The sequence below is a fragment of the Helianthus annuus genome, chromosome 16, assembly GCF_002127325.2.
Source record: "Helianthus annuus cultivar XRQ/B chromosome 16, HanXRQr2.0-SUNRISE, whole genome shotgun sequence".
Lineage (NCBI taxonomy): Eukaryota > Viridiplantae > Streptophyta > Magnoliopsida > Asterales > Asteraceae > Helianthus > Helianthus annuus.
In genome coordinates, this window is record NC_035448.2 from 175,498,196 (window position 1) to 175,510,925 (window position 12,730).

The following is a 12,730-nucleotide window of genomic DNA, read 5'->3' on the forward strand; positions in this document are numbered from 1 at the left end:
AGCGCGGCCAGCTCTGCCATCCCTAAATCAATCCCCTCCTGCTCGATGATCCTCTCGAAGGTATACAAGACCCTCCAGATCATCGGCATAGCTTGGATATAAGATATTCCGGTCAAAGAAAAGAAAGATTGGGTGAAGGCCGGAAAAGGATACGAATATCCTATGGTAAACGGAGTTGCAGGAAAGATCACCCAGGCGTCTGAAACAAAGTCGCTCAAAGCAGTGGATGTGAAGGATTTGAAAACAGCATCCGCCGGAAAGCAATGACGAATCCTATCTACATGAGCATCGGTAAAGCAACATCTCTCCGTAGGAGAGTCCTTAATGATCCCTTCGCTTTTCAGGGGACTGCTCTTCTCGTGATCCTTATGGGGAGAGTTTCGAAGCAACATACTTGTAGCGGAGCAGAAACAGAGCAAAAGCAGAAAAAACAGAGCAGGAAAAGGAAGAAAGAAAGGAAGAGAATACCTGATCAATCTTCGGTGGAGGTTATAAAGGGAGTATATCCTGAATTTAAATGCAAATCGATCCTTACCCTATCTCCTATTTATAATCATGATTTGCAGGGATGTCACTTCAATGACGTAATGATCGCAACGGCTAGTCCGATTATAACGGCTAGTTACCCGAGTTGTCCGTTGAAGATAAGATCAGAACAAAATATAACTCATTTATTTACAAAATCACTCCTTATATTTTGGGGGCAATTGTTAGGGCTGGATTTTTACAATACATGATCCTCACATATGATCCTAACCAGTGATCCTTGTTTCTTTGACAGATAATGATCCTCAGCAGAGTTCCAGGATCAGGATCACGGACCATCATAGGATCCTCATGCTAACAGTTGCTTTCGTTGAATTTAATGTTGTTTTGCAGGACATCTAGCAGGATCCGCTCTTAAGCATCACAATTAAGGGACACGTCTTTACAACTATGGCATGTGCTTAATCGGAGATGGACGTTGTGAAGGATATGGAAACATGGCATGATTTAAGGGCGATAATTTAGGCTAGATTTACTTTTATTTCTAAAGGGGTAATGAGCTGATTATTAGTCTTTTTACCTAAAATAGGTCACCTACACTTGTATATATAACACTCTTCCTCATTCGGAAGAACAGACAAGATAACTCTCACACGCTTAGACACTCGAAACCATAGTGATCCTTGTACTCAGCTCATTATCATCCAAAGTTGTAACTATTTTTCTTATATTGAAGTTTGGTGATCGGTAGTTGCCATCACCCGAGGTTTTTTATGCCGGAGATCATACATTGATCAAGGGCTTTTTCCTCGTATAAATCATTGTGTCTTTGCATATTTCACATTGAAGTGATCCTATACTTTTTCTACAAACCAAGCATCATTCCCCATTTACATAAAGTTTGGTTGCATTATCCTTGTGTGATTTTTGACCAAAACAGTTACCAAGAGGATTTTGGTCATCTCACAGATGAGTGGATAACATTAAGGAAGGAGATAGGTTATCTTTTGAGCAAAGAATACTTGAAGGAATTGCTTGGAAGGAAAGAGTCAAGGATCCAGGATTCTGAGAAAGTTCCTGGAAAAGCTCCTCCTCCACCAGCTGATGCTCAAATCATCCATTTCATCTCCGGAGGTTCTCAGTAACTAAGAGACATGCAAAGGAAACAAAGATAGAGAATGGGGACAGACATGTTCGAACTTCCATTCTTACCTAGGAAAAAGTCATATCCTTTGATGGGGATGACCGTGTGGACATACAGGATCCTCATCATGACAGTTTGGTTATTGCATTATTTATATCTAACCATTTTGTTCGCAGGATTCTCATTGATGGGAGAAGCTCAGTGAACATAATCCACTTGGATGTCCTCAAAAGAATGAACATCTTTGAATCTGATATTGTCCCAAGATCATCTGTCCTTGTGGGATTCAGTGGAGAGACAAAGAATACATTGGGGGACATCAAACTTCCTATTTATATAGAGGGAGTGAATTTTGTTCAAAAATTCTATGTTATTGATTGCTTATCTTGCTGTATTGTTATCTTTGTCAGGCCATGGATACACGATATGAAGGCAGTCCCCCTCAACATATCATCAATTTGTCATGCTCCCAACTCTATGGGATGTGGTGAAGATAGAAAGTGATCAGCAGGAGGCAAAGAACTGTTACACTTCTTCAATGAAGCCAGCCTCCAAGGAGCAAGACGTCATGGAGGCAAGAGAGCAAGACGTCAAGGATATTCTGTTGAACCCAGAGGATCCTGAATCCAAAATTTTTATAGGATTCGGGATCCTAGACAATATTGAGTAGGATTCAGTATCTTTCTTGAAAAGAAGAAAATCTACCTTTGCTTGGAAACATGAAGACATGATAGGTATATCTAAGGATGTTATTACTCACAAACTTGGTATTGACAGGTCCTTCAAGCCAGTACACCAAAAAAGGAGAAAATTTGCACTTGAAAGGAATGCCAATATCCAAGAAGAAGTAGACAAATTGCTCAAGGAAGATAAGACATATTGAGGAAGAATAAGAAGTTTGAGTGGACTGATAAGCATGAAGCTGCACTCAAGGCTCTTAAGGATTATCTATCCTCAGCACCAACCCTAATGAAACCAGAAAATGGAGAATCATTATCCTTATACTTAGCTATTTCAGCTAAAGCAGTAAGTGCGATCCTAGTTAAGGATCATGAAGGCTCTCAACATCTGGTATACTATGTAAGAAAAATTCTACTTGATGCTGAGGCCATGTATTCTCATTTAGAGAAATTAATTCTTGATTTAATTATGGCTTCCCGCTAAACATAGACATTATTTCGAAACTCACACCATTATTGTGAAAACTAACCTTCCTATCAAGAATGTTCTTAGGAAACTTCAAATGTCAGGTAGAATGGCAAAGTGGGCAATCAATCTTATTGCATATGACATTAAGTATGAACCCAGGACTGCCATCAAGTCCCAAGCTTTAGCTGACTTTGTGGCTGATTTCAGTAGTGATCTACAAAGGGAAGTTGAATTAGAAGTTCAACAACTTGAGAAGACCAAGGATCCTTAGACACTCTTCACGGGTGGAGCTTCAAATGTTAAAGGAACTAGCCAAAGCACACTACTAAAATCGCCACAGGGGGACATTATACCCCAATCCATTGCATGTGAATTCCAAACCACTAATAATGAGGCAGAGTATGAGGCCTTGATAGAAGGTTTGCAATTAGCTAAGAATATGAGGATCAGGTATCTTCAAGTATATGTAGATTCTCTACTAATTACTAATCATTATAACGGTTGTTACACTGTCAAAGGTGAAAAGCTAATCAAGTACTTAGAAATAGTAAGGAAACTGGCAGATTCTTTTGCTTTTTTCAGTCTATCACAGGTTCCCAGGGAAGAAAATGCAGAAGCCGATTCCTTAGCTAACCTTGGATCATCACTGAAGATTCCAGAGGATGTGAAAATACTCATCATCCATGTTTTAACTCCTGCAATTGAGGATCACGTAGCCATGAAGATAGTGGAAGATTCTGCAATTGTACCCAATGATGGTGCACAGTCAAATTCAGGATCCTGGATCCTTCCAATCCTGAGATATATACAACATGGGGAGATTCCTACAGGAGAAAATCCTTGAGCTTTCAAAGTTAAGGTATCTCGATTTACAATACTAAATAACACGTTATATAAACGATCTCTTGCAGGTCCATATCTAAGGTGCATCGAGGATCCAGAAATTCAAGAAGTCTTAAAGGTTTTCACGAAGGAGACTGTGAAAATCACACTGGGGCAGAGCACTATTTTCAAGGATCCTCATAACATGATATTTTTGGCCCACAATGAAGAAGTATGTTATGGAATACACAAAGAAATGTGATGCTTGTCAAAGACACATAATCAAGCTTCCCAAGGCACCAGGAGGGAAAATATTTATGGTAGCTATGACAAACTACTTCTCTAAGTGGATAGAAGCAGAAGCAGAAGCTTTTGCTCAAGTCAGAGAAAAGGAAGTTATATCCTTCATTAAGCGAAACATTATTACTAGATTTGGAGTTCCTTCTGAAATTATTTGCTATAATGGATCCCAATTTATTAGGAGTAGAATTACTAACTTTTGTGATAGATGGCCAGTTATCAACAAAGAATGGCTGGAGCATACAACAAGAATGTCAGGATCAGAAGATTTCAAGTTGGTGATCTTGTGCTAAGAAAAGCATTCTGGAACACTACGAATTCAGCTGATGGCAAATTAGCACCAAAATGGAAGGTCCCTACTTAATTGAAGTTGAAGCAGGAAAAGGGGCATATCGTTTGCTAACAATGGATGGTGATCTCCTACCAAGAGCTTGGAATGTTGTTCATATCAAAAAAATACTTTAAGTAAGAAGGATCAGGGATCCTCAGCGATACCAGTATTCTGATTAAGGATCCGGGATTCTCAAAGGATATATGATTCTATCTTTGGTAACACATTACTTTCATTTTCATTCATTTTATACTTATTACTTATCATAAATCAAAGATGTTAAACATTTAACATCTATTTTCATAAAGTTTAAGCTTTTGCAGAGTTGTTATCATTTTACAGAAGATCAAAGTGGTTGGCCAACTCTCCAAAGTTTTTTGGGCTTGTCCCCAGCTAAGGTATCTATTACCTTCTACGAATCAGGTTCATACACCTTCGCCAGTTGCGCACAATTATCCTGGTGCAGTTAAAGGCAATGGGACCAGTACCCGCTTTAGGGGCTGACAATTTCATTATACTAGTTGTATTTAGGATCCTAAGTATAATGGTATAAATACCATACATCCATTCCTAAGGTTTCTAACGTTGTCACGTTAGCTAAGATTTCGGCATTTTCATGTCGCTCACGTTTGGATAGTCGCCAGTTTGGGCCATACTCCAGTTTACACAAGTTTATTTGGGCTTGTCCCTAGTTTATTTGGGCTTATCCCTAGTTTGTTGGGCTTGTCCCCAGTTTATTTGGGCTCGTCCCCAGTTATTATGGGTTCATTCCCAATTATTTGGCTTGGTCCCAAGTTTGTTTTTCTTACAGGATCTTGGAGCTTTAAAGTTATACAAGTTCTGACAAAAAGGATCCTGGATCCTCGAAACTTTACTTTTCACAGTTTGTTTATTCAGTATTAATTTACAAGGATATAAAATCCTAACTTAGATTATCTGGTATGTTATATTCTAACTTTTTCTAAGCTGTAAGTCCTCTCTTATCCTTTTTGGTTAAGGATCATTGATCCACATTTGTCCGAACACTTCAAGTTTTCTGTTAAAAGTTTAACATTATCATCAGATTTCCAATAATTTTCCAGTTGTTTGGCGATGATATCTTTGAAAATAGAAAGCATACACAAAAAATAAAGAGGGAAGAAACAACAACAGATGTAGCTAAAAAAAAGTTTAATGTTATTACCCATTCATTATGAATCAAAATCATCTGGCCTGGATTTCACCAGCAAAACCGTGGACCATCCACCCAGGCCGGACGAGGCTATCTAATAGTTAAAGTGTCTATGCAGAAATTAAAGTGCATGAAGGTTAATAGGGAACGGTGTAGAAGGATTCATCCTCCACAAACAGAAGGATCTTATGATCTTTAAAGGCACTTGAGGAGTTATCTCTAACTCTATATTTTGCAATGATGATTATAGCAGATCTTATCAGTGACGACAGGCAGTGTAACAACTAGTTACCAGCAGCAATGGCTAGTCCGCTTCAAACGGAAATATGACAGCTGTGAATCCTTATCACAACTGCCATATTGGGGGCAATTGTTAGGGCATGAATTTTATGCTAAGGATTATATATCCTGAGACTGGGCGTGGTCACGGATCCTTAACGGATGATGCAGGGAGTCTGAGGATCCAGGATCCTTACTATTGTTTATGTTTTTAACATTTGTCACGTTTTTAACGTTTATATGCAGATAATGGACGTAGTGGACTAAATCGCAGCTAAAATCTCGGGAATATTCGTTCAAGATGCCCCACATGTGCTATTTCCACTAACGGTTATGAGAGTGGACATGATCTTCCTAGAAAATAGGACTTTTTGTTAGCTTATTTATTTGAGGAGGTATTGAGCTGATGGAACACATCTGTTTTTCGAAACACCACCTCTGCTACTCGTTCTCAAACACACACACACACTAGAATTCATTGTAACATGCTCAATATCTTCCAAAGTTGTAGTCTTTTTATGCAATATAGTTGGTGATTGGTAGTTTCCATCACCCGAGGTTTTTTATGCCGGAGATCATTCATTGATCAAGGGCTTTTTCCTCGTATAATCTCGGTGTTCATCGTTGACTTTATTTTCTATTCGTTCATACATTTATCCAATTAACCAAGCATCTAACCTCACAAAAATCAGATTTGGTTACATTATCCTTGTGTGATTTTTGACCAAAACAGTAGTGGATATAAGCTGTTTCGTCGGCTAGACATTTCCGGAGATGTGATACGTGGAATGTGCTATGAATTCCACTCAGTTCCTCGGGTAGTTCGAGACGGTATGCGACCTTACCAATCCGTTCAACGATTCTAAGTGGCCCAATAAACCTTGGGCTTAATTTCCCCCGTTTTCTGAACCGAATAATCCCCTTCCACGGAGATACCTTTAGCATGACTTTATCACCAACTTGAAACTCAATCGGCCTCCTTCTTTTGTCTGCGTACGATTTTTGTCAATCCTAGGCCGCTTTCAAATGGGCTCGGACCAAATCAATTTTCTCATTTGTGATTCGGACTACATCCTTATGTGCAAGCTCGTGTGGACCAACATCATCCCAACACACCGGGGTTCGGCATCTTCTAGCGTAAAGCATCTCGTACGAAGCCATACCGATGCTTGCATCGTAACTATTATTATATGAAAACTCGACTAGTGGTAGATAGACATCCCAACTTCCCACGAAGTCGATAATACATGCCCGCCACATATCTTCCAACATCTGTATTGTCCTTTCGCTTTGTCCATCCGTTTGTGGATGATACGTTGTGCTAATGAACAATTTAGTCCCCATTCACTCTTGGAATTCGTGCCAAAAGTTCGAAGTAAACCGAGTATCCCTATCGGACACGATGGATATCGGTACTCCGTGGCGTGCCACTATTTCATTGGTATACACCTCTAACATCTTTTCGGACGTATAAGTCTCACAAATCGGAATGAAGTGAGCACTTTTTGTCAATCTATCCACAACTACCCATATAACATCGTATCCGCGGTTGGTTTTGGGCAGTTTGGTCAACATGTCCATTGTGATTTGTTCCCATTTCCAAACTGGGATGTCCAACGGTTGTAACTTACCGTATGGTTTTTGGTGCTCTGCTTTGACTTGTAAACAGGTCAAGCATTTCTCTACATATTTTACAACATCTCTTTTCATTCCGGGCCACCAATAGTTTTTCTTTAAATCGCTATACATCTTGGTTGCCCCCGGATGGATAGAATAACGGGATTTATGAGCTTCATCAAGCAGGAGCGTCTTGACTCCACACGAATTTGGGACCCATATCCTTCCGAAACAAGTCTTTAACCCGTTGTTACCATCCACCAATTCTTTCAACTGGCCCACCATTCTTTCTTTCTTCAAATTTTCCTCTTTCATTGCTTCAACTTGAGATTTTTGGATTTGTTCAAGTAGACCCGATGTCACCATTAATTGCATCGATCGTACTCAGATTGGAGTATAGTCCACTTTTCGGCTCAACGCATCCGCACCACATTAGCTTTCCTGGGATGGTAATGTATATCACAATCGAAATCTATGACTGTTTCTAACCACCGCCTTTGTCTCATGTTTAATTCCTTCTGGTCGAAGAAATATTTCAAACTTTTATGGTCGGTAAAGATAGTGCATTTTACCCCATATAAATAATGCCTCCATATCTTTAAGGAAAATACCACCGCCGCCAACTCGAGGTCGTGTGTAGGGTAATTCTTTTCATGAGTCTTTAGTTGTCTCGAGGCACAGGCTATAACCTTGCCCCATTGAATCAGAACGCACCCAAGTCCAGAATGTGACGCGTCCGAGTAAACCACCATATTATCAACTCCATCCGGTAATGTCAATACCGGAGCGTGGGTCAATTTTTCTTTAAGCGTTTGGAAAGCTTTTTCTTGATCTTCGCCCCAAATAAACTTTTCGTCTTTACGAGTTAGTTTGGTCAACGGTGTGGTAATCTTGGAGAAATATTGTATGAATCTCCTATAATATCCCGCAAGTCCCAAAAAGCTTCTGATTTCTGAAGGATTCTTCGGAGGACTCCATCTCGCCACTGCTTCTATTTTTGACGGGTCTACCAACACTCCGTCCGCACTAATAATGTGCCTGAGAAATTGTACTTCTCGTAACCAGAAAGCGCATTTCGAGAGTTTTGCATACAATTTCTCTCTTCTGAGCGTCTCCAACACTTCACGTAAATGGCTTGCGTGTTCTGCTTCATTCTTTGAATATATCAAGATGTCGTCGATGAATACTATCGCTGACTTTTCCAACATCGGCTTGCAAACCCGGTTCATGAGGTCCATGAAAGCCGCGGGCGCATTGGTCAATCCAAAAGACATCACGAGAAATTCATAATGTCCGTACCGTGTACGAAAGGCCATCTTTGGTATATCCTCTTCCTTGACTTTCAACTGATGATACCCCGATCTAAGGTCAATCTTGGAGAACCAACTTGCACCTTGCAGTTGGTCAAATAGGTCATCAATTCTTAGGAGCGGGTATCGATTTTTCAACATGAGTTTATTTAACTCCCGGTAATCGATACACATTCGCATGCTTCCATCCTTCTTCTTCACAAATAGCACCGGTGCGCCCCACAGAGACACACTCGGCCTAATAAACCCCTTGTCGAGCAGGTCTTGAATCTGAGACATCAATTGTTGTAGCTCCGATGGTGCGAGCCGATACGGCGCCTTGGCCACAGGTTTCGCGCCCGGAATCAATTCGATTCCGAACTCTACCTCCCATCCAGGCGGTATTCCCAGTAAATCTTCTGGAAATACATCAGCATACTTACGTACCACCGGTACGTCTTCAATCTTTGGCGATCCCTTGTCTGGTTCGTTTGCGTATATCATGAATGCTCTACATCCACGTTTCATGAGTTTGTGAGCTTTTATCATTGAGCACATTATGGGGTTACCCCCTTTTTCGCATAGATGGTAACGTGTTTTCCACTTGGAGACCTTAGTTTTATCTCTTTGCGGAAACACACGACCATCGCGTGATGTTGGGATAACCAATCCATCCCGACCACTATTTGAAATTCTCATATCGACATCGGGATCAGGTCTGTTGAGTATTCTTCACCATCGAAACTCATCTTACAAATCTTGACATATGTCACAAACAATAAAACTTTTGTTGTCCCCTATTTCTACTTCTAGAGGCATAGGTAATTTTGTCAATACAAATGAAGGATGTCGAATAATTCCATGTGAAATAAAGGATTTATTCACACCCGTATCAAATAACACATGTGCGGGAATCGAATTTATGGCGAATATACCTGAGACCACATCGGGTTCCATCTTTTCCTCGGCCGCGGTTAACTGGAATGATCTGGCCTTTACTTTTGGAGTTTCTACTTACGAATCCTTTCCATCCTTCTTTCCAACTAACTCTGGGCACTCTGATTTCTTGTGACCCGGCTGGTAGCACTTATAACAGACCGACACATTTCCCGGGCATAACGCAGCCGTATGCCCTGTCTTCCCGCATATGGGGCACGACTTATCTTTAAACCGACACTCACCCTTGTGCCCTTTACCACAGACCTTACAACTCGGCGACCCGCATTTCCCATCATGTTTCTTAGACGACTCTGTTGTACGTGCCTTCTTCGTAAGGCTTGGATTAACAACTTGTGCCCTTCGTTCACCTCTCTCAATTTGCTTGTTTAGCTCTATCTCTCTTTCTCGAGCAGTGTTAATGATTTCAGTGAGAGTCTCGTATTTTGAGGGAGTCATAAACTCCTGATACTCTGCACTTAGCATATTATAGTAATAATATACTTTCTGTTCTTTAGACTTCACCAACTCGACACAAAATCTCAGTTTGTCGAGAAAGATCCCCGTGATCTTATCAATAGATTCGCCTTTCTGCCTTAGCTGAATAAATTCCTCCTTGATTCGGTTGATAACTGCCTTGGGACTGTGGTGTTTAAGAAACGGTACCTTAAACTCGTCCCATGTCATTGCCCTTGCCGCTTCGCTTCCGATCTCCTTTTTCTTGTTATCCCACCAATCCTTTGCTTGACCTCTCAGTTAACCCGTACCATAAGCTATGAAGTCGTTTGTGTCGCAGTGGGTTCTCTCAAACACCCCTTCAATATCGCTTAACGATCGTTGGCATATTATCGGATCCACCTCTCCATTATAAAGTGATGGTTTACATGCCATGAATTCCTTGTATGAGCAGCCCTTGCGCTCTCCAGATTTTTCCTTTGCTGTGTTGGTACTATCTTCCAACTTCTTGATCCTCTCTTCGACTACCGCAAGTACCGTGTTTTGGATCTTATATATAAGACCGGATAGGCTATTTTCGATTGCCTTTCCTACCTCCTCGGCAAGAAAGAAACATAACACAAGAGATTACAGAGAAATAAAATTGGGATTAATGGTTTCGAGCTTTTGACATTGGTCGTTAAAGGTGTTTTAGGTGAGGTACAAACAAGAATCTCCTAAATAATATAATGTGAATTAATAAATAGTGCCTCCATGAAAATAATTTAGTTGTTATTACATATTCCATCTATTTTAGAATGTAGCTTCAAGTTAGAAAGGATATAAACTTGCATTCAATGAACTGGTAAAAACAACAATTTTCATATATGTCACCTGCATGAATTTACGTTTTTTATTCCATTAGCAATGCATCCAATAGGTGTGTTTTCATTAAACAGGTTTGGAAGAATGTGAGCAGCATTTGTTGCAGAGCATCAGCCTTTCTTTGACCTTTCATAGAGTAATTGGCAATTCTTGTAATTGTGTCTATGTAATTGAGACTAAGAGGTGATATTTTCCTTCTATTAAAAGTTACAAATTAAGGAGAACGTCCGTTTCAAAAGGCATACACTGGGCTGTTTGAGCCGATATGGATGTGGTTTCATTTTTATGATTCATAAAGATAATTTATATCTCACATATTGCATGCTGAACTTTACAAGTTGTTTTTTAGAACTCTATTGGATTGTTTGTATCTAATATGGCATGCCTACTAACATACTGTAACACTCGTCTTATTTATTTACTATTTTCTTATAAAATACACACTTTTAAAATCAAAATGCATAATTAACAAAAACTTAGTTAATAAACTAAGATGTACATCATTATAATGTTTAAACATAAACAACTAGCTAGTTTAGAATATTCAACTTTTAGTAGTGTTTACAAAATGACATTGTCTAAACATGATTAGATTAGTGCGGAAGCTTCAAACTTGTGTTCGGTTCTTGATTTCTTACTTGATCGACATCCGAAATGAGATTAGCATTACCTAAGGTCAAAACCACATCAATTATTAGTTTTGACAATGTTATAATAAACATAGACAAGTTCCAATATCATACGCATAACAAAAAAATAAAAATCTTGATTTATGGTCTATCGCGCCACGCATCAAGTAACCCCGCCGCGTGGCGCGGGGGAGCACGTTTTCCAGCAGTTCCAGTTCCTGGACCTGCATATTTGCCCAGCTCCGAAATTTGTAAAAATTCTAACTTTAAACTAGCATAACTTTTTACTCGTTTGTCCGTTTTAGTCGATTCTTTTTCCTATGAGTCCATAATAAAATTTCGGATCCAACCATCTAATTTTCACATAACGAAACCCACTTTATGAACGAATGGTTCACAAAATCCTTGTTTCGATTATTCGACCCATTAACTATGTGTGCATATTGTTCATCAATATATTCTTTGGCATTCTAGACTTATTCACCCATTCCCCGGGCTTGAAATTATTGGCGTATCCGTACCATGATATGGCTTTACGCTTGCATTAGAATTTCATGCTTGTTTTCTAAAAATTCAAGCATGCGACTTGTGCAACTCTTGCAACTAGTTTCTACCGTTTGACCCGATATCACGGATTCATAAACTTAGCTTAGTATAATCATTCATTGGTATATCACTATTTAGCATTAGCACGATATGAGACTTTCAAGTCTCTACACACAAGACCGTTTTAAGGACTTAGTTTTGACCCGTTTGGTTGTCGAGTGAAAATCCTCACTTTACGGACAAGCCAAACTATTTCTAACCGATAATTTGACCCGTTTAAGTGTCGAGTGAGCTTCGCCACTTCAATGACACACCAAACGCATACACTACACTATGACATTATTAACAAGCTAAATTCAAACGTTTATGCATAATGTAACGGAACCAAAGTCGCGTACCTCTAAAGCACTCCTTTCAAGCGCGTTTCCCCTCCGGCTTGTCCACTCGACGATCCGGATTCTTTGCCTAAAGAGTTCAATTCACAATCAATTTATAACCCTTTTCATAAACTTTAACGCATAATTTGCTATAAAAATCAAACATGCGTTTTCATCCGGTTTTTAACATTTTATTCCTCACTTAGGCATTTTAACGATCACCTAACGGGTTTAATTTTTACATAACTAGAATCAGGTTCACAACTTGTTATTTTCGCCAATTATAATCACGTATTTCAATTCCATCATGTCAAGCATGTATACAATCACCAAA

At 39.5% G+C, this 12,730-nt stretch overlaps 2 protein-coding genes across 2 annotated transcripts; both read right to left on the reverse strand.

Moving 5' to 3' along the window:
• Positions 1 to 7,712: 7,712 nt before the first annotated feature.
• Positions 7,713 to 8,507, reverse strand: LOC110920048 (uncharacterized mitochondrial protein AtMg00860-like). The gene is made up of 2 exons (XM_035985668.1): positions 7,911 to 8,507; positions 7,713 to 7,814 (listed from the first exon to the last, which is right to left on the reverse strand). The coding sequence occupies exons 1-2, from the start codon at positions 8,505 to 8,507 to the stop codon at positions 7,713 to 7,715; spliced, it is 699 nt and encodes a 232-aa protein (XP_035841561.1).
• A 1,095-nt stretch (positions 8,508 to 9,602) lies between these two features.
• On the reverse strand, positions 9,603 to 10,211 carry LOC110920047. The gene has a single exon (XM_022164287.1). The coding sequence runs from the start codon at positions 10,209 to 10,211 to the stop codon at positions 9,603 to 9,605; it is 609 nt and encodes a 202-aa protein (XP_022019979.1).
• Positions 10,212 to 12,730: the final 2,519 nt, after the last annotated feature.